At 51.5% G+C, this 22,579-nt stretch overlaps 1 protein-coding gene across 1 annotated transcript in view; it reads right to left on the bottom strand.

Annotated features, from left to right (window-relative positions):
* Positions 1-22,579, bottom strand: part of PLXNA4 (plexin A4) — a 432,372-nt gene that overhangs the window by 58,588 nt on the left and 351,205 nt on the right. The window contains exons 10-15 of the mRNA XM_073238449.1: positions 22,344-22,544; positions 15,198-15,294; positions 14,610-14,800; positions 10,454-10,605; positions 6,138-6,255; positions 700-836 (exon numbers count right to left, since the gene is read on the bottom strand). Coding sequence (XP_073094550.1) covers positions 700-836; positions 6,138-6,255; positions 10,454-10,605; positions 14,610-14,800; positions 15,198-15,294; positions 22,344-22,544 — 896 coding nt within the window. The remainder of the gene's footprint in view (positions 1-699; positions 837-6,137; positions 6,256-10,453; positions 10,606-14,609; positions 14,801-15,197; positions 15,295-22,343; positions 22,545-22,579) is intronic.

The raw sequence follows: 22,579 nt of genomic DNA, 5'->3' as shown, positions 1-22,579 counted from the left end.
CTGTAGTCTTGACCCCTACTGCGACAGTCCCGAGGGAACTCTTCCCTACCATTTTAAGAAGTGCCAGAACAATTTTTTTTAACACTGTTAACCCAAGGCCTGGCCTGGCCTGACTTTAGATCTGTCAGGACGCTCAGCATAGCTCTGCCCCTGAAACCTCCTGCAGAGCCTCATGCCTGCTGAGGGACTGTCCCCTACCACAACTCTTCAAGCCTGCACTGCCTTTACCTCCTGCCTCCCTCCTACCCACCAGGCTCCTGGCATGGAAGGCCTGCCCTTCTAGAGCTGATGGGGGAACTGTCCAGAGGGGAGAGAGAGTCACCTGCTCTTGGAGGTACCTCGGCCAGCTGGGGCAGCTGCCCTTACCAGCCCTCAGCAGTGCCCACTGGCTCTGCAGCAGCCGGAGAGGAGTTAACCCAAGAGAAAGGGACTCCAGATTCCAGCCTGTGTCCTGTGAACCCTAGGGTTCTGTACAGTGGGCAGTAGGGGGACAGCAAGGCTAAATGTGGGAAACAGTATGATAGGGCCAAAATAGCCTCAGCCAGGTGTGCACAGAAAGTTCTCTCCCGAAGAGAAGGGCCACTGTCTCAGAGAGGAGCAAGCACTTCTAAGAGGCTAGCCCAGGAGGTCTGCTGGGTGGGCTACCCTGCCCCACCCTCTGGGCTGTGAGCCCTGGAAGGCTGCCTCGAGGTGGGTTACCTGTGGAAGAGGCAGGGCTGCTTCCCGAACGTCACCACCACATTGCTGCCAGCGTTCAGGTTGGTGCCCGTGATGGTCACTTGGGTGCCGCCAGACATGGGCCCCCGGCTGGGCTTCAGATTTGAGAGAGTCAGCGTCTGCGTAGGAAAGGATCTGGCCTGAGACACAACCAGGACAGGCCCCGAGCGCCTGCCCTCTGTCATCCTTACTAATCGTGGTATCCCAGAGGGCTGGCACTGTTTCACTAGGCTTGTGTACATAAGCAACATTCTGGACCCAGAGAGTTAGCACCTCTACATTAGTAACAGTAACAATAGCTGCTATGTACTGATATTTTTAATAAGCTTTATACAGCCTATAAATAAAGTAGCCTCTATTGGGCAGGCTTTACATAATTTAATCACCAAATCAATTCCACAGGGCAAGTATTATCACCCATCTTACAGAGGAGATTCAGAGATGTTAAGTGAAGTTGCAAAGGTCACACAGCTAATAAGCAGCACGGCTGAGAACTGGTTCTCCACCACCTCAGTCTCCAGTCTCAGCGGCTCTCTGGAAGGTGATCTGCTCCTTCCACAGCCCTCTCAAGAGAGCTGCCCAAAGCACCCAGCAGGCAGAGCAGTGGGATGTGAGGACCCCTAAGGGTCAGTGGACTGAGTGAAGAGTCCGATGGGGGTGGAGGAGCAGGGACCTGTGAGTTGAGGATTTGGAGTTGCAGTCTGTTTTTTCATTAGCATTTTAATGGAAAAAACTTTCCTCGGTCCCAGGTGAGAAGTCTGTATCTGCATTTAAATGAAGGTATCTCTCTTCCCTGCCCCTTAAAGAATTCTGCACCAAAAGTTGAACCCTCTTAGCTCCCAGGAACAGGCAGGCAACCTTCCTTTAGAGACTGGCCTCAGATCCGTAACCCCTCGGGGGGGAGGGAGCAGCCCCAGTGACGCCGGCACACCGGTGGCCTGGCATGCACGCTCCTGGGTCCCGGCTCAGGGCATGCAGACGGCCCTGCGCAGGAGCGCTCTGGGCCTGCTGGTCTCTGCGGATCCGGAGCCTGGCATCCCCGTAGAATGGCCTTTTCTGGCTCTACTAAGGGCTCTGCTGGAGACCCAGACATGGGTGGGGGTGAGGCTGTGGAAAGAGCCTTCCTTTCTTAGCTCTGCTGAGATCCTCCTGTGTGACTCCATACAAGTCACTTAACCTCCCTGATTGCAAAAATCAGGAACTGGTCAAAAAGTGGTTCTCTCAAAGGTGCTTGACCGTTCTCTGGTTCTACAACTGGAGTCACTTCCCACAAATGGTGCCTTTGCCCCACTTTCTGTAAAGGGAGGGTTTTCAGACCTGGGTCTTGCTGACCTCCCCAGAGAGGGCAGGGAAAATGATGAATGAGTGTGCTGTCTATGCACAGGGGCTACTGTGAGGCCCGGGAGGTCCTAGAGCTTTTGTCCAAACTGGGAAGTTAGGATAGAGGGATGGATCTGGGGGTTGGGGGAGAGGAAAGGAGACCCGGGGCTCCCCAGCAGTCTGGGGTCAGGAAGAAGAAGGGGTGGAAGCGAGTGATCCCTGTTGGCTGTGCAGTGGCATTCCTACCAGCAGCTGGGTGGGGGGATTATTCTAGGGGTGGGAGAAGATGATATGGAGACATGCTTTAACATTGTGAGAAGCTATTAATTATTCAAGTCATGCTTCATAAATATTTCACGGTGGGTTTGCATGGAAATCAAATTCTGCATTATTTGCCACCCCTTCATTTGGCTCCCCAGATGGAGGTACGGGGAAGGGAAGAGCTTTCCCTCCATGTCTCTCTAGTGAAAGGGCTATAACAAGATGGAGAGTGCTGACCAGGGGCCCTTGGGCTCAGTGCTGGGGTTTTGGGTGAATAAGCCTACATATCAGGGTCTGCCCTGATGTGTAGAGGGAAACAGACCCAAACCTTGCCCATAAACCTGGCACTGGGAAGGGGCTCCCCAGCTGTCTCAGGACTCCGGAGGAGCCAGGGCTTTCTTTGTGGGGTCCAAATAATGTCACCTGTGAGCTGGGTCCGGGAATGGGAAGGCAGTGAGGGCTCTGAGATGCTGGGAAGCATGAGCAAGGGAAATTCGGTCTCTCCTTACCGCCCTTGTGAGACGTAAGGGGCCTCCTCATTCCTATCCTGCACCACCAGGAATCCTTGGGAGGGAGCCTTAATGACTGGGCCCTTAAATGCAAATAGGGTCCCGGGAGGAGGCTAGGATTCCCAGCACCCATCCCCCCCGCACCCCCGCTGACGGTCTTCCCCAGTGGACATGTGGCGCTAGGACTGTCCTCAGTGAGTCCCTCAAATAGAAAAGCTGCACAAATCTCTGTGTCCCCAGGACCCAGTAGGCTAATGCACATTTGCCGTGTGGCAACAATTCCCATCTTTCCTTACCAACCTCTCCTCCTACCCGTCAACTTTATCTCTCCCTCCCCTCTGTTCCCATCTTCTGGTGCCCTTCCTCGCCATACCTCATGCCAGGAACAGCCTCCTCAAGATCACGTGGAAAACCATAGTCTACTCTGTAAAGATCCTGCCTTTCCATCCTTCTTCCATAAAGCCTCACCTTAATACCCTACATCCAACCACATCCTGCTCAGGGGTAGAAACAATTATAAAGACAAGACTGACCTTTCCTGAGAGTGGAAGGGGCTCTTGAATGTCTGCCGCATAGGCTCATTGGAATAACTAAGCTATCTGCAGGTCCATGGTGGCTGCCCAGTAAACACTGTTACTCCTAGGCCAGTGGTCCTCGGCCCAGGCTGCAGTTAGAATCTCGTGGGGGGGGTGGGCTTTGTGCACCACCTGCAGAGTGTGGTTTAGCTCAGGGGACTCCACAGTATTTGCTTTAAAGCCCCTCAGGAGATTCCAATGTGCAAGGGGGTTTAGCCTGGTCAAAGCCCTGTGGGGGCTGGCAGAGAAATAAACAACCTAAGCTTCATCTCCAAAGACTGACTGATCTGACAGAGAGGCAGGACCACCAAGAGGCAACCCTGATGCCACGGAATCCCCAGGAGCAGGAGCAGGCCACCCGGGTGCCATGGCTGCGTATTCAGAGCAGGCTGAGGAGTGGCTCCTGAGCAGGGCTTGGCAGAATGAGGAGCGTACGGCTTGGGGCAACATCTAGAGGCAGTGGGTACCTGGGCTCTTCTTGGGGGTGCTAACACGATGACAGGGCAGATTTATTAGAATGGGCTTGGACCGAAGGCAGGGACTGAAGACCACTGCAGTGGCAAAGAGAATGGGAAAGGTAAGACTCCAGGACGTGAGGTGATGTGACTGACATCGGGAATTAAGGGAAGCAGAGCCACAGCCCACCAAGATTATGGGCTTGGGTGACAGGCCACTGACAGAAGAGGGCAAGTGAGGGGAACACACTGTTTGTGGGAGCTGCCAGCCTGGGTGGGTCACAGAGGTGAAGGCAGGACACCCAGGGGGCAGCAGCCTCTGGTTTAGTCACAAAGCTGAGAGGTCCGGCTGTAGACATGGCACAGACAGTTAAGGCCCAAAGGAAACATCGGCTTAATGCGGCAGCAGCCCTTCCTAGTGCCATCTACTCTGTCCCTGCCAGGGGACCACAGGGTACAGGCTGCTCCCGGCGGCAGCCTGGCTGAGGAAAGCCTGTGTTTGTTTTGGCGGCGCAGCGGCGTCCTCCCTTCCACCACAGCTGTCAGGTGATTTCAGATTATTATTTCATGCCACACCACACCCCTCAAACATTTGTGAGTGTCGTCTCTCCGTGCCTCAATCTCTCTCTACCTCTCATTATCTCAGCTCTGCGGGAACATGGTTTATGTACATATAAATATATGTAATATACAATATATATACACTCTCTACAAATATCATACATCTATCACTAATTACCTTAGGTGTACTGGGTTTAACTTGGAAATTCTCTCCCCACCCTTTCCGAAGAAGGTATGGAGACAAATCCTAGAGAAATAGGTAAAACCACATGTCTATCAAATCCACTACATGTGTGTGTTCCATCTGAACTCCTGTGCGCTTGGTGACGCTGTGCTTATAAGCTCAGGTGGCTTTCAAAGAATGGATTGGGAGGCAGCAGGGAAAGTGTGGTCCAGGCTGGACGGGGCCTGTGAGGGGCACTCCTGAGGTCCGGCCTGGCCACATTCGTCAGCATGCTGGCCGCCCATCTTCCTCCCCTTCCAGCCTGTGGGCCTCCTGAGGGAGGGGCTGCCTTGGGTCCGATTCATCAGTGTCATACCCGCAAGTCAGGGCCATCAAACTGCATTATCAAGTTATAAAATTAAGCAAGTATTTATCAAAGAATCTAGAGCGAGGTATTGCGAGAGGTGATAAATAGTTGAAGGGAGAAAGAATGAGGAGAATAGATGAAAGAAAAACAGGAGAGGGAGGGAGGGAGAGACGAAGGAAGGAAGGAAGGAGGGAAGAGAGGGCGAGGGGACAGGGAAGGAAAGAGAGAGGGAGAGTGAAAATGGGTACCCGGTGACATATCACAGAACATTTGATACCCAGGCATAAAACCCATCACTTCAGGCTCCCAGCCTCCAAAAGCAGCTCAGAGTCAGGGGGAAATTAAACCACCACAGCTGTCACTGACCTGACAGGGAACAGATGGTAAACCCATACTGACAATGACGTACAGGGTGCGGCCTGGCTGTGCTCATGCCACAGCTTCCCCGTCATCACAAGGCCGAGAGGTGCTGGAAGGGCTCACCCTGCAGAGCCCCTCGCTAGGAGTTTGCCAGGCCACCTTGGCAGGGCCAGGGAGGGTTCAGGCTGGAAGGAGTGTGAGGGGGGCTGAGGTCTGCGGAGTGGCCATGGGGTGCGGAGGGAGATGGTAATGGTAGAGGAAGGTGGGGCGGGTGCAGATGCAGTGTGGATGATAAGGTGGGCTAAGGAGGTCATGGGCTGGAATGATGGTGAGTGGGGGACGGGGATCAGTGAGGGAGCTGAGGTGGTACTGCTTGGTGCCAGTATGCAGGGTGAGGACACAGGAGCCATGGTGCCAACAGGAGAAACCATAAAGGAAATGAAACCAGAGTGATAAATCTGTTCTGCATAATTTTCAACATAGCACCACGGCACAGTTGCTGTTGTTATCACTTCATTTTAGAAATGAAGAAGTGAAGACCACAAAAAGGTCCAGGGCTCAGCGCCCAGCAGTCCAGACACATGACAGGCACTCTCACCTTCGGTGCCGCCCTGTCCGTCAGCCAGAAGGGGATGCTGGGCCCAGAGCCAAGCAACTCCCTGAGCCACAGGCCAGGCCCAGTGCAGGTGGATTTGGGTCCCAGTCTTGCAGACTTCCACGACTATGTTTTCCTACACTACAGGGTAGGTCTCCTTGCCCTTGCCCACAGAGGTCTAGACACCCAGCAGTCATGGTACCGAGGTGTGTGTCCTGCACCCACCAGGCCAGGCCCCTGGGGACCAGACTCACCATGAAGTAATAGAGCTGCGAGGACCGGGCCATGAACTCGGGCCGGCACACGGCCACGCAGATCTCCACAAATCCCGCGTGCTGACTGGGCTTGGCCTCCCCCATCTCACACACGATCCTGCAGGAAGGAGAGGGCAGACGCTGTGGGTCACGGCAGAATCACAGACTCCCAGCCTCAGTCTCTGGGCTGCATGCCTACCCAGACCCCTTCTCTGCAGTAGGATCTCAGCTGACGGCAGCTGGGAAGAGGTGAAGGACACCCTGACTCCTGGCAGGGGCTCCTGCTTGGTGTTCAGGGCACAGGGACTGTGACCTACAGGGGTCTCCTGGGAGGACCTCTGTAAAGTGGGGAGCCTAGGGGAGGGTCCTTGTGTTCTGATACAGATGCTCGGTCCCTAATTCATGAATTGTCCACTCAGTTGTGAATTAGAGTGTGGGAATGTTTCAGCCAAACAGTTTAGGGAACACTGCCAGTGGGACCCAGAGGCATATAGTGACTTACCCAAGGGACCCCAGCAAGTCAGACAGGGACTGGAGCAGACCTAAGGTTTCCAGATCCTCCCCACGGCTCCCAAAGCATGGACTGCACCTGGGACATGCCTTGTGCTCTCAGCCCCCACTGAGGGCCTGGTGGGCCAGGAGATACTGAGTTGTGGACAAGAGTCATACATTTTTCCCTTTCTAAAAATTTTAATTACAAAATTTGTCCATACCCTTTGCAAACAAGACAGTATAGAAGGTGACAGTAAAAAGTAAGTGCCCCTTTCTTCACTCCTAATCTCCTTTGAAAGTTTGGTATATATATCCTCACAGACCTTTCCCTAGACCTATGCAATGTATATAAATCTAATATATATATATTTATAATATGTATATAAATATATGAAAACCCCATTTTACAAATGCAGAAACTGAGGCACAGAAGTTGGGCAACTTGCCCAAATATATATATTTGCACACAGACACACACTTGTGTATATATATATTTGATATTATGCACACAAATAAATGCTATTTATATATAGACACACATACAATTAAATACAAACATCCATATATAAAGAAACATATACATGATTTTAAAAATAAACATGAAACATAACTACTCACTCTTCTAAGCCTCTCTGTTTTTACTCAACAATACAGCAGGCACTTTCCTTCAGGTCACTGCATGCAGAGCCCCACTTTATCCTTTTTAACAGTTTCATAGTATTTCATACTATGACTGTATCATTATTTATGTACCATCCTTCTATTGATGTACATTGACCTTAGCCTGTTTTTTTTCCTACTCCAAATGGTTCTACAAAGTGAACCCACTTATGTATATATCCTTAAGCACTGTATATTTATTAGAATAGATTTCTGAGCAGGGAACTTGCTGGGTCATTGTTTGTACATTTAACGTTTGATTCGTAGACTGAAATAATGGTCTAAGGGGTTGCACCAATTTGCATTTCTATCAACAGCAATTCAGTGAGATCCCTTCACTGTTCTGCCAACACTAGACATTATCAGTTCTTGGAAAGTTTTTCCAATATAACAAGAAAAAAATGATCTCATTTTCACTTTTAGTTCCCTGATTACGAGTTGAGGTTGCATATATTTTCATTTGTGTGTGTGTGTGTGGTGTGTGTGTGTGTGTGTGTGTGTGTGTGCATGTGCGTACTTTAATCTTACATGACCTTTCCTTTGACTGGTTTGAAGCCATCTCTTTATTTTGCTAATAGATTGTATTTTTTTTTTTTTTGTAGGAGCTTCTGAATTAGGAGCATTGACTTTAGTTTGTAATGAATATTGTAATTATCTTCTCCCTGTTTGTCACCTTTCAACTTTGTTTACAGTGTCTTTTGCCACACTTTAGTTTGACAGTATCTGTGTGGCTCAAATGCTTGGTATTTTACGTTACGGCTTCCAGGTTCTGTGCCTCTCTTAGGACTCCTGAGTGAGTGTCCAGCAAACATATATGCCTTTCTGTCCAGATAACATAATTAATACATGTTCAGTGTAAAAAACATGGACATAAAAGCACTTGCCATACACATTCCTTCTCCTCCCCCAAGTGTACCACCCAGTACTGAATATTTCCAGTCTCACTTTTCAAGATTAATTAGAAACATGGTATTCTGCTTGGTAACCTATTTACACCTTAAGTGTATGCTTAGTTATGATTTTTCTGCAATATCACATTTAATGGCTGTGTAGTTTTCTATCCTGTGCATATGTAATAATCTATTGAATTGATTAACTCCCTATTTTTAGACATACAAATAGCTTCAATATTTTCACTATTACAAATAAGGCCAAAATAAGCATTCTTGCATCTAAGTATGTGTGCATTCTGGTTATTTAGGGAAAGTTCTAGAAGTTTTATGGCCAGTCTAAAGTATTATGGCCTACATTTCCAAACTGCCTTCCAGAAAGCTTGTCCCAGTTTACCCTCCTGACGTGAACGTTTGAGTGTGCTATTTCTCGTGCCTTTCATTTGCACTGGGCATGAACTTTAAAATTGTTCCCCGTTGTTTTAATTTGCATTTCATTGATTACTACTGATGTTAAAAACATTTTTAACTATGACTTTTGCTTCTTTGTCTGTCTTATGAATTGTACCTTCACGCTTTTTGTTCATTTGGGGATATTTGCCTTTTATTTATGGAGCCTCTTTATATGTGAAGAAAAAGCATCTATTAACTGTAATAGGGCATAACCATATTCCTAATTTATCACTTATATTTTTACTTTGTTTACAATGGCTTCGATCCACAAGGGTTACATTTTATGCACTCAATCCCCTAATACTTTTCTTCGTAATTTTTTCTTCGGCAGTTATGCTCAGACCATATTCTCTTTCTTGAAATCACATCCATTCTCTCATGCATTTTATTCTAATTTTTTAGTCTCATTTTTTTTCCACGTAACTCCTTAATCCATATGGAATTTATTTTGGTGTACAATGTGGAACACAGATCTGATTTTGCATTTTTTCCAGGGAGTTAACCAGCACCACTTACTGACCTTGCCTTTCCTTGCTCACTTGAAATGTCCCCTTTATCATATACTAAGTTTTTATATATCAGGATTCTTTCCCTGGGTGTTCTATCTTATTCTACTAACCTAACTAGCATGACAATATTTCAATCATGTGGCTTTATAATAATGTAGTTTATAGCTGGCTATTCAGGTCTACAGTAGGGCATTTCAAAGTACCCCGGATCACAGTAGCAGCTTGCTTTGGTTTTGTTCTAATAAGTTCTTGGAAAATTGAGGGAGCCGCAGAAAGATCTTTGAGTAAATAAGCAATGATGAACCAGGGAGGTGAATCCTACCAATCCTACAATTTTATTTTGGTATCATTAATCTACAATTTCATGAAGGACATTATGTTTACTAGGCTCCCCCCTTCACCAAGTCCCCCCCACATCCCTGTTCACAGTCACTGTCCATCAAGACTAGAGCCTTCAAACATCCGATCTGCTATGAATGCCTTAGGAAGACCTGCATGGAAATCAGGAGAAATATAGAATGGCAGTATTATTGCCAAATTGGGGCAAGACCCAGCAAGCAGACATGTGAGCTGCACCAACCTACCTAAGGGAGGCCTTGCAAAGAGTCAATAGCTTATGCACACAGGACAAGTGGCAAGGTTTTACTGCAGGGAGGGTAGCAAAGATGGAACACAATATAGATTCTACTGTGCTGGTAAACATTTCATGGTTGTGCTTACTGGGCTGGAAAATTGTGTTTACTTATTTGCACGGAAATACATGACTTACAAACCTCCTCCAGCATGGGGGTTAGAGGTCAGGGTTACTTGCTAAATGACCCACTAAGTGCACCAGCAGAGTTTGCAAGAGAAAAACGATCCGAAGCACTCCAAAGGTGGAGTTTCATTTGCAGTTTCCATATAGAGAAGCACAGGATCGGCTTCTTCAGTAATTGGGGGAGGACATGAGTGGGGAGACAAGGACAGCTGAGGGATAAGGAAATGAACATTCACTACTATTACAGGTTTTAATTTTGCTTTGTTCACTGCTACCTACCACCAGCACCCCAAGGAGGTAGAAATCACTTTTCTCTCCCCCCCCCAGCCATTTTCCTTACTTTTTTATACCTCCGCCAGTATGGCAGCTAGCTATTTCAGGGGCTGGGGAGTTGCGGGAATCCCAACACCCCAGAAGGTTAGGGACATTCTCCTTCTCTGGGAGACAAGTTCCAAGACTGTTTGCAGGTGGCTGTCTGCTGTTGGCCAGGGAAGGTAAGTCAGCCACATGAGGGAGTTATCGTGCCTGCCCGTGTTTCAGGTGGCTTCCACTTACTGTTCTGCAGGGATGTAGCCGTCCACCAAAGGGCTGCACTCCACACCAGCCACCTTGACATGGGAAGCGATGTCCCGGAATTCCAGGCCCAGGTTCTCCCCTCGGATGGTGACCTTGGTGCCCCCTTCCCGGGGGCCTGTCACTGGAATTATCTGGAGGGAGGAAGCCCGGTAATTTGATAGGCACCAAGACTGAACCACCACCCACTTGCTGATGGGGCAAAAAGAGGCTGCCGGCTCTTCCCCATCTCCACCCGATTTCCTGAGTTGGGTCCACGTCTAGGAAGGCACCCAGATCTGGGACTGTCCATTGCAGGAGGTCCTGGTAGAGCAGTCTGCATTTGTGTGTGGTTTTAGCCGCAGTATTTGAAGCCCCTTGTACCTCTTCCAATTTCACAGAGGAAGAGATGAGGGGACGGAACATGATCTGCGTTACTACCGGGTGATGCACAGAAAATCGGGACTAATGCCTTCCAGCATCTGCAGCTCTGGTTCCAGTCTAAGGAGAATGAACAACCCACCTATCACCCCACGGCCCTCCACGCCATGGCAATCCACCCATCTTTTAAGACCCTTCTCAAATGTCACTTCCTCAAAGCCGGATGTTCTCTCTCTTTCCACCGAAATTTCAAGGCACTTTCTTTTATTTATTTATTTTTAAAATTTTATTTTGGTATCATTAATCTACAATTTCATGAAGGACATTATGTTTACTAGGCTCCCCCCTTCACCAAGTCCGCCCCCACATCCCCGTTCACAGTCACTGTCCATCAACATAGTAAGATGCTGTAAAATCACTACTTGTCTTCTCTGTGTTTCAAGGCACTTTCTTCATGCTACTTTCATGGTAACAATTATTGTGTTTGATTCCTCATCCTTCAGAGAGCAGGGATGGTGTCTCATGTCACCTTGTGGACTTCCCAGTGATGGCACCATCTTTATTTCTTGAGTTGTAACTGTTCTTAAAACTACAACTATCTAAGTGTCTTCCTGGCATTAGAAGAGCATTTGTTCCACCCCCTTTGTCTTCATTGTTTGGCTCAGTTTCTAACAGAGATGGATTTAATTTGGACTTTACCCTCATGTACTGGCCAAAATGACTGGCTTTTCCTCCCAAGAGGTGATTGTTGGTATAAAAACCCATGATTGAAATATTAGGAATCAACAACTGAGAGCCAGCTTTGAGGTAGGGGCTCCAAACATTTCACATGATCTAATTATGACATCCCACTGTAATGACCTTAGTGGTAGAAGACATTCTGTGCCAGCCTCTATTGGCATTTGTAGGTGAGAGCAGGGCACGATTCCCACTGGTGGTGCCTCTGAACATCAGCACCTGGATCTTGGCCAGTGTCAACGGGATCACAACTGGAGGAGCTCAGAGAGCCCACCTCTCAACATTTCCTACTCTCCCCACTGCGCATGGGTCACACCTGAGGGTTCCTTCCTGGCAGGAGGGTGAGATAAAGAAGTGAAAGAAACTAGGCTGGGGTGCCCCCGAGTGGCAGCTGTGCCAGGGATTGATGTTCACCTACAAAAGTCAAGCTACTTCCTGCTTTTTACGCATGTGTGTTTGTGAGTGAGTGTGCACGTGAGTGTGAGGGTTTGCACATGTATGTTCCCACTGCAGTGGAAAGACAGATTCCTTGGAGACACGGACCCACTTCTGTGTGAGGGAGGTGGGCAGCTATAGGGAGAACAGGGAGAGGGAGTCCATGTCCTTCTCAAACACCTGTCCATCCAGCCCCCAGAGCACCGCTGGTACCTGGCAGCAGCATCTGCATGATATCCCAGCCCTGGCCTGTCCTCCCGAGAAAGGAGCTTTATCTCTGGCCCGTTCTTCGGTTCCCTGGGTACCCCAGTAGGGAGCCAGTAAATAGCCTCCGTCGCAGGGAGATGTGTTTAATTTGCCATCTCCTCCCTGTGATTTTCTTGGTCTCAGGCCAAGAAGAAAGCAAGTCCCACTGTTTGTGGCAGACTCACGTTAGCAGTCAGGCATGGCAGCTCCTGGGGATGGTTTCTTACTAAGGGCTCCAGGGTTGGGGGTGGCTGGAAAGGAGGGAGAGAGGGACACGGCCCAGGTCTAGGGAATAGAGGGGTGTCCACCTGCCCTTCTCCAGATAATTCTGAGATTAAATGCATAAATATCTTCCCTCAGTTTGAGAATCACTGTTGAGATTCCTACCCATGCAGGAGATGGAAGTAGGGGCTAAGAGAAACTCCCGGTGTCTGGCTAACCAGGAAGGTGGAGGGCCAGGGGTCCAAAGAGGGGGCACACACAGAAGGCCGCCCCATGGGGCCGCTTTACTGGAGGAGTCAGCTCACTCACAAAGCTCACGCTCCTCCCTGCTTTTCACATCCCTGGTGTGTGGGCAGTTTGTGAGTGGGGGTACGGGGGAATGTATGGCTGTGTTACCGCTGTAGTGGATGAGGACATTAATCTAGGAATCAAGAGACCTGGGGTTCAGGGCCCATGTGATTTACACTTTGGGTAGCATAAATAGTCATCTCTGAGCATTGGTCTTCTTTATCTGGTAAAGGGTTGTACTAACCCTGACCTTGGCAGGCATTAAGGGTTGAATTGTGTCCTCCCCAAACCCACACACTGAAGTCCAGCCCTTAGTACCTCTAAATGTGATCTTTGGAGAAAGGGTCTTTACAGAGGTAATCAAGTTAAAACGAGGTCATTTGGATGGATCTTAATCCAGGATGACTAATTTCCTTACAAAAAGGGGAAATTTGGACACAAACATGTAGAAGACAATGTGAAGAGACGCACAGAGAAGACAACCCTCCACAGCCAAGGAGAGGCACGTGGAGCAGCCCCTCCTCCCTCACCCCCCAGAGGACCAGCCCTGCCCGCTGACACCTTGGTCTGGTCCAGCCACCAGGACTGAGGGACAATCAGGGCTCGTTGTTGAAGCCACTCAGTTTGCGGCGCTGTGAGGCAGCCCTCGGAGACCGTACAGCAGGGAGATCACGCAGACCGGTGGAATAAGTGCTACTTGGTACACTATAAAGCACCACACAGGTGTTTGGCCAAAATGCCCCTGTTAGACGGGATACATGTGTGTTTGTCAAACTTTGCACAGAGCCTCATGCCCGGTCTTTCCTCACTAATGCAGAGACAGAGGCTGAGCTTCCTTCTCCCTCTTCTGTCCTCTAACCCCCTTTGTTTCATTATTACAATCAGCATCCACTATGGCAAAGAGGCACAGAGCCCCTGCTATCTGCTAAGCACTGTGCTGGAGGTGCAGTGTGAGTCACACACAGTCCCAGCGTAGAGATGCGTGCGCCTCTTCCTTCTTTTACCAGGGGGGCAGGGAGCTCCAGCCACGGTGGGAGGAGGGGCCTTAGCAGGTCTTTCTGCCTAGGCAGGGGAGGGGGAGGTGAAGACAGTAGGCCACCTAAACAAACCCCAGGGGGCAGCAACTCCCATGGCTGAGACTTGCATGGCAGTGATTTTAACAATGCTGATGATGAACAGAGGAGGAGGGGGATGGTGAGATCCCCAGCGGTTGGGCATGGAGCTGCTTTTGCATATATTCTTAGAATCCTTGTGATTCCCCTGCGAGACGGACACTTAGGCCCATTTCACAGGTGAGGAGGCTGAAGCAAAGAGTGATAAATTGGCCCAGAGCCCCCAGCAATTAGCTGGTTGAGTTTAGCTCTGCCCGGCCCCTCACTGGTCTTTGCTGCATGCCCTGTGCCCACGGGGTCTTTCTGATGTGCTCCAAATCCACCTCTGCCATTTTACACCTTAAACCTTGTTTTGGAGGAATCCTGAGGCCGCTCTGTTTAGACCTTCTCCTCCCATGACACGGCTGCTTGGTGACACTGCTACTGATGGAGCTTAATGGCCTTGTCACCGAGGCTTAGAGAACTTGGAGTCCATTCTAACACAGCTCACGCGGACACCCCACCACAGTCAAGCCCTCTCTGCCTTTGACCTCCCTTGATAAGGGAAGGGCCTCTGGATCAAGCCTGCAGCTTCTGGAAGGCTGTGCAGGAAAACACAGAGGCACCTGGCAGCCAGGGCATCCAGAAGCACCTGAGGATCACGGGGGAGCAACACCATAGCCCCAGTGGTTTCAGGGCCCAGCCCCCAGTAGGGCGTGGTTCAGCAGCCCAGAGTGGGCCCAGTGTGCCAGGCTTACCTCTGTGATGCGCGGGTTTGTGCACTTGCTGTTTGCGCCTGACAGCTCCAGCCACTGGCTCTCGTGGATGGGGCAGTGCTGGCGAAGGGTGCACTGAGCCTGGCCCTGGCACCAGCCACACTCGAAGTCTGGGTCCGCCTTTAGGCACAGCCCACAGCTCTCGCGCATGGCTCCACACTTATACAGGTGAACTGTGGGAGCAGGGCAACAGGTGCTGGGGGTCAGGTGGAGGGCCGGGGGAGGGGTGCCAGGTAGTGGGGACAAGGAGTGCAGCCCTGGGATAACTGGACACAACACAGCCTTGCCCATCCAGCCATTCTGACCCACGGAAGACCAAGCAGAACTGGAGGAACTTGACTGGGAGGTGGAGTCCTGCTCTGTCCGCTCCACCCCCAGGAGCCCTCTGCCCAAGTGGAGCCCACACCCCAGAGGGTGCAGAGTGATGGGGGCGGCGGAGGCTACGGAGCTGAGCTTGGGGCCAGAGGGAAGGGGACAGCCACCAGGGTGGGGGACAGATGCCACCAGCCTGTGAACAGGAACTGCTCCTTCCTTCCACCCCGCCTTTTCCCCGGGGCCCACCTTCCACACCTTTATTCTGAGCTGGATTGTCAATGTTGAAGTGTCCGTTCCACACCACCGTCAACTCCACCGGCAGGTTGTTGATCTCCATCCCTTCATAGGAATACTGCAGCCAGGTTGGCGTAGGAAAGAAGAAAGCTGGGTCGGATTTCCAGGGGGCTGGATGTTCAGCCTGGGGCCTCGGGAGTGCACAGGGCCAAGGAGCCGCCAGGATGGGGCATGTGTTGGGGAGGGTACGTGGGTGGGCAGGTGGCACAGCACATCTCAGGGGGTCAGGAAGCTAGGGCAGGCAGGGGCTGGGCCTGGGTGAGACACCCATTTGGGGTGCCTGTGCACTGAGCGGATTAGAGCAAAGGAGGCCTGTGCCCAGCTGGGCTTCCCCCAGGAAACTTAACTGAGGGAGGAACTTACTTCCTCCCTGCCTGCCTCCAGGCCCCAGCAGGCTGTCGATTTGATGTGGGAACTGTAATTCCTGGGAAATGTTCAAGAGGTTGGGCACTTTACCAACGACTTGGAGCAGGCTGATCAATCCCCGGGTGGGGTAGTGGGTACAGAGCCCAGGAAATGAAGGGGCTGCATTTCAAGGTGATGGGCTGCTGGGGTAAGGCCAGAAGAGGCTGGCTGGGGCTTAGAGGTGAGGTGGGAAGTCCCAGAGACACTTAGAGGACAAACCTGGGAATCTGGCCAAGAGGCCAAAGGCATTCCCTGGCTCAAAGACATGGCCCAGGCCCCAGCCCTGGGGCAGCTGCGTCTAGGCCTGCACGGGGTCACTGCTGGGTCCTGCCTCCCTGCCTGGCTCTCCTCAGGAGTCTCATGCCCCACCTGGCTGGTCTCCTTGAGACTGCGGTGCTAAGAGGTGGAGGAAGAGGTTAGGGGAGGGGCTCTGGGGATGCGAACCCCCAGAGAGGGAGGGTAGTGGGCAGGGACTCAGCCTGCCCTGGGCAGCATTTCCAACTCCTACCTAGTGATTTTCTCATTATTCCACCAGATTTGCCCACCGCAGGGGGTGGGATGGAGGAATGGGACACACGGATGTTCTGCAGAGGGTGGGCTGAGGGCTGACAAGTTGCTGGAAGGGGTCAGTCCAGGGGACTTGTTGTGACGTGGTGTTTGGGTGGGCTCTTTTAACACAGAGGTCCAGTTTGGAGAGGTGGGCTGTGGGGGTGGCAATGGGTACTATACAGGCAGCTGCGCCTCCTCTCAAGGGGAAGGCGGACACAAAGCCTCAGGAATGCATGGCCTGGGGAGGGTCTTGGAGCCTCTCATACCTGCCTCTGACTCTGCAGCCCATACATAAGAGGCTTGTGAAGGTGATGTTATAATCCTAATCTGGGAAATCACCTGAAATTCCTGAGTTACAGAACATGCTCCCATGTGACTATGCTGCGACGTTGTCCTCCTACATAACCTGGGTAGGATGGGCATGGGGCCTTCCTCAGGCTCCATCCTAGTGCTCCCGAGGTCCACACTACCTCCCTGGTGGTGCGTGCGGAGGCCACGGGCCATGTGCAGTGTTCTCTCTTAAGCGCAGTGGTTTGCACTGCACTGTCCACACTCTCCTAGACTCTCCCTCGTGAGTAATGATGACACCTGGGCCAGGGGCAGGATCTGGGCTCAGCTACAGAATAAAGCAAAGCCCTAACCCTAGAGAACCAACAGTGATCTGATCATCGTGTAACTCAGTTGGTGACTCAAGCTTTTTGCTATGTAGCACAGTAATCAACTCCCCAGAGATTAAGTTCTTTGCTACTGGGTCAGGCAGTTGCCCTGTCAGTTCTAAGTTGTCCCAAGCTTTCTCGTAAAACCTCTTGCACTCTAGACTGGTGGTTTGAAGAGTGGTGTATAGACGACTTTCATCAGAATCATCTAGGGGGCCTACTGAATGCAGGTTCCAGGGCCTCACCCTAGCTCTGCTGAATTGGAACCTCTGGAGATGGGGAGCATTTTGAACAAGCGGCTGTAGTGATTCTGGTGCAGGCCAGTTAGAGAATGGCTGCTCCCTGCAGTTTGCTAGAAGCAGGGAGATGGGGTAGAGGGCTGCCCTGTGGGGGACAGGAGAGAATACGTCTCCAGACCTGCCTTCTCATTTCTCCTGTAGCCAAGCTCCACTTCCGACCCTTTCTGTGTTCCTCCTCCAAGGCCCCAGTGGGGAAGCTGGTATGGGCCCGCTCCAGGCTGCTCCAGCCTCTAGGAGGGACGCTGGTGGTGCCTACTCAGGACGAGAGCCTGGCTCCTGCCTCCCAGGCTGGGCCTGGGCAGGACCCAAAGCAGAAGCAAGTGGTGACCAGGAGCCTCTTGGCCACAGATCAACAGAACCTTTAGGCCCCTCTCAGAACAGCCCCCAAATCCCCCAGACAGAAAGGCAAGAAATTCTGCATATGTCCGCATGCATCTATGTGCACAAATGTGTTCGTGTGCTGGCCAAACTTGCGAAGAAGCTGGTGCACACATCTGTATTATCCGCATCCTCATACATGCATGTGCACACATGCACATATGCTGTTATGAAGTGGCTCTGCAGTGACCAGCTGTGGGATCTAAGTCTCAGGGCAAATGATCTAAGTCTCAGCCTCTCCACTCGTAAGGTGGGAATTACAAAGCATGCATAGCTCATGGGATTGTTGGGAGGGTTTGAGATAACCACCCAGTGGTCTGAGCACAGTGCCTGTCACAGGGAATCAGCAATCGTGTATTATTGTGTTTTAATCTGTGTATACACACTGGGGATGAGGTCCAAAAATATGTTTGTGTTCCCTATGTTTATGTTTATGTGGAATAATAATAGCAGCCGTATATTGAGTGTTTATGTGCCAGACCCTGGGTACATATGGAGATGTATGCATATGAGAATGCTGATGTGTTCTGAAGTGCATGTGTGTGTGTACATGCATTTTCCTTTTGAAGAAAACTGAGAGTAAAAAAGACTTTAAGGATTGAATATGTTAGGCTTTGCTTTCTCTTTTTCCTCCCCATTCCGGGGATCTTGGCTATGAAATATTACAGAAATCATTAACCCGGGTGCTCCTCACCGCCCCCTCAGTCTCTAGGGAAGTCACACTCTTTCCTGGCTGCCCTCTCTTTCCAAGGACCTGCATCCTGCAGGGGGAGGGGATCAACAGCTGGGGAGCCTGGACCACCGGCTCCCATCCCCCAGGCCTCCCCAGCTCTGCTCCACTTAGCATTTATATAGCTCTCTGTAATCAGCAGGCAGTTAATCTGCACAAAGCCCAGAGCTGACAGAAGAGTGTTTCAGGCTCCCAGGGGTCAGAAGGTTAAGTGTCTCAATCAAGGTCTGGCACACCATGGCCTGGCTAGCCGATGACATTGCTCATCACCTTGGAAAAGTGTGGACCTCAGTTTCTCTACCTTCTAAAGCAGACAAAATCTCTATATACTTCGAATATTCTTTCCTTCAACCATCCCCTTGTCCTGAGCTCTGAGATATGCTGGGAAGTGGAACCACTTGGGCAGATAAATCTGAACAACCTCAGATGCCTGTGTGTGCTGTGTCCACGTCCAGGACCTCAGAGGGCTCAGCAGACCCGTTCCCAGCTGGGCTCCAGTAAAGCATGAAGGGGGACAAGTAACCTCCCAGAGAGCTCCCCATCCTCATTTTGCATGTGGTAAAGTCGTCAGGCCCCTGTGGGTCAGTGGAACCTGGGCCTGGAGCCTCAGGCCTCAAGGCCAACACTCTAGCTGGCCGGCTGTCCCCGTGGCCCACTTACTAGTATGACTGCCAGTGGCCGAGGTGGGTATTGGGCACTATTATTAGCAGCAGTTGACATTTCCCTAGAGCCTTGGTCTGAAGAAGCTCAAGAATACAGGTGCTCCCCACTCCGCCTGCTGCCTGAGGGACTGTCCCCACACAGTGGGCTGGAAAAGACCTGCTGCCCAGCCAGTCCAGGGTCAGGCCTGTGCTGCATTTTCCTGTCTCTCTTTTCCTTCTCTGCTATCCTCTGAGACCTCTTTGTCACCCACCTCCCTCTGCCATCACAAAGGTGGGGTTTCTCTGAACTCCTTTGCCCCCTTCCCTGACCGATACCAGAGAGCTGACAGAGTTGGGAGGTGGAACAACCCTTCTTCCACAACCCTCTGTAATGCCAATCAGATCCTGCTCCCAGGATAACACCAAGGCTGGGGATAACATGCTCAGAGGCTAATTTTTGCCCAACCTTTGACTAGGGGGTGTGTTACAACACTGATTCAAGTTCTGAATTTGCTACTTACTTGCTGTGTGACCTGGGCTTTCTCACTTGCCTTCTCTGGGCTTCAAGACCACCCCCCACCACCAGCCCCCAACACTGTCACAGGCTCAAGTAGGTTCTCTCTCAGGTGTATTCCTGCCCTGATGGTATGCTATTTTCTGTAACTACAGTAAGGGAAGCTTGCCTTTGAAGCCAGTCACTTGATGGCAAGTGGCATCCTGGCCCATCCTCAGGTCCCACTGTCCCCCTGCAAAGATAGGCTCCTGAGGGCATCAGAGCTGAGTCCCCCTGAACTGTGTGATTCCAGTGGGTCCTTGTAGGTAGAGGGGATTCCTCCTGGAATCTACTCTGTGGGGTACATCTCCTGTTGCCTCAGTTTCTAAGGTTTTAAAGTGGTAGACAAACAAATTTCCCCATCCCCTTCCTCACTAGGGCAGTGAGACAAAAAAGGCATGAGAGTAAAGTCAGCTGAGCCTTGGGAGCAGCAGCCCAGATGTGCTGAGGACTGGCCTGCGTGGGCGGGGAGGCTGCAGCCCCCCACTCCTGACTCCAGGCGGCACGAGCTCTCCCAGCTCCTGTGGGGAGCACAGCAGATGGGCCAGAGCTTAAAAGTCACCTCGGCTTGGTGATCAGAGCTCCAGTGTCATGTTCCCACCGTGGTCTCCTGGAAGCGTATCTGGAGGTGCCTGAGCCCATGTACTCAGGAGGCTGGGCAATCGGGCAGGACGCCCACCCCTATGGGCCCCCATGGAGGGCGTGGGGCCCCAGGGGCTGGAAGCAGAATTGACCATAGTCCTGGGGCATGAGGCTTCTGGATGTGAAATTCCCACGTAAGGAAATCCCAAGATTTAAGCCAAGCAGATGCCCACCGTAATTTTCTTTGTTGTTTGGAACTGGCAAGGGTGCCAGCACCAGGCACCCTGAGGGGGCCCAGCAGAGGAGGAGGCCTGGCCCACACCTGCCCAGCACTCACCTGTCGGGGCTCTGGCTGTGCCCCCACATTGGGGGCAGCACAACCCCTAATGGGCTAGTTCATTGATTCAGGCCTCAGTTTAGGAACGCTGAGGACATCTGCACACAATAGGCTTCAGTTCTAGCGGTAAAGAGAATGGCAGTGAGTTCCAAGGCGTGGATGGAGCTCTGACACAGGGGTTTATAGGATGAATTCAGACTGTTATCTGGGTACCCTTGCCTATTTAATTGAGTCGGCTGAAGCATGGGCTGTGGGGCCCAGTGTTAGGGCATCCGGGGAACTGAGGGCTTGACCATCAGAGGCCAAGGACTCTGTCCTCCCTCCTGACATGCCTGCGGCCCACATCCCAAGGGCAGCTTCTCTGAGGAAGTAATATTGCTTTCCCTGGGATCTGAAACCCCTACCTGCCCTCTGCTGAGCACACGTGGGCCTCAGGCTTTCCCCTCCGCCAGGGGCATGCTTATTTGGGGAAGAATCATTTGATCCAAGCCCTCGGGGCTGGTCAGCTTGGCCTCAGGATTTATGAGGAAGCAAGAGGTGTTTTCAATATCACCTTTGCTAGTAGGTTTAATCCAGAAATCTGCAAAATAGCCTGGCAACCTGGGTGCTGTGGGGATGCTTCTGGGGTTTCAGAAGCCAGGAGAGCAACTGTCACTTTATTCCCTGTAATGCTGAGTGCTACTGGGTAAGTGTGTAGGCTTCTCTGAGCTCCATTTACTCCTAGACTGCTTCCTGCAGGACGGGTGAGGTGCTCCCATGAACCGCTTTATCCAGGACTCTCCTGGTCCCACATCACATCCCCTAAGCGTCACCACATATAAGCACCAGAAGCAATGAGAAGGATGAGTGGGAGGCAGTGTGACACAGGAGGGGACCCTGCATCCAGGCCCAGCCTTGCCACTCACTAGCTGTGTGACCTTCAATGTGGCATTTACCCTCTGGGTAGGGGCAGATTATGCAAAGTGCATGGAACTTTAGCTCCTTCTAGGGTCTGCCCGTGCATCTCATTTTGTATTTATTATATTTCATTCTTAAAGGAGGTCCCCCAAATGGAATAACTCTCAGCCCCACCAACCTAGATCTGCCCCTGCTTCTGGGCCTCCAGTTTCTTTCTTGCACAGTGAGGAAGGACGTTCATGTCTCTTATAGCTCAAAAAATGTCACAAGTCTGTAAGTCTAATGTTTGTTTCTGAGCATCTGGGTGCACAGAAGTAGACCAGAAAGAGTAGGAGAAAACAGAGAGGGGCCGGGAAGGCCACCAGGTCAGGAGAGGGGCAAGCAGGCAGGAAGGGCAGGGCATGGTGAGGGGACGCTGCCTGGGACCTGGGGACAGTGACAGCAGTTGACACAATGCGTTGGCAGCTGGGCACGGACCTAATGTGGATTTTCTAAGCACTGGAAAGGGGTTGGGCAGCACACCTCTGGCTAGCTCTGTCTGAATCCACCGCCCTTTGCTGGAGCCTGTTCTGTTTCAGAAGCCTCCTGTGCTGGGAAATGGCCGCTGGGTAGTGTGAAGGCATCGGTGGGCCTTTGTGGACTCTGATAAGGTGCTCGGGTCAGCCCTGGAGGAAGGCAGGCCCAGGGCTCCCGGAGCTCCTCTTAGGGAAGAGGATGCATGTGAATGTTCCTCCAGCCTGGCCCACCCTGCAAACACATCTGCTGGCGAACAGTGCTCCACGGCCCCATGGGTGGTCCAAAGCCTCTCCCATCACAGCTTCTGTCTTGACCAGGGGACTCTTGTAACACAACAGGCCACAGCTGTGGGCAGACACTTGGTGACCTCGCAGTCCAGTGGATGTAAGAGCAGGCCTGGGCTGGGCAAGCAGGGTTGGGGAAGCAGTTAGGTAGGGAGCTAAGCAGTTTTGTGGGTGTTCAGGAAAATCCTGCAGAGCTGAGCCCATTTGGCTCTTGAAAAGAACAACAACGGGGGTGGCTGCAGAGAGCCGAGGCTGCTCAGAGCGGGGCTGGGGCACTCACAGAGGTGTTCTGGCACTGCACGCTGGAGCTGTTGAAGCGCAGGGCGGGCACCCTCTGCTCGCTGCCCCGGATGTTGAGGATGCATTCATACCCACGCTGCCCCGACTGTGGCTGGGGCAGGTTCTTGGCCTTCAGAGTGATGGGCTTGATCACCTCCACGGGCACCAGGATCTTGTCCACTCTCAGCAGCTGGGGACAGTCCTGGGGATGGAGAGCATGGCTCAGGCTGGGCAGCA

This window comes from Manis javanica, chromosome 6 (assembly GCF_040802235.1).
Source record: "Manis javanica isolate MJ-LG chromosome 6, MJ_LKY, whole genome shotgun sequence".
NCBI lineage: Eukaryota > Metazoa > Chordata > Mammalia > Pholidota > Manidae > Manis > Manis javanica.
Note: the sequence above shows the minus strand (reverse complement) of the source record. Positions and strands in the feature narration are given on the sequence as shown.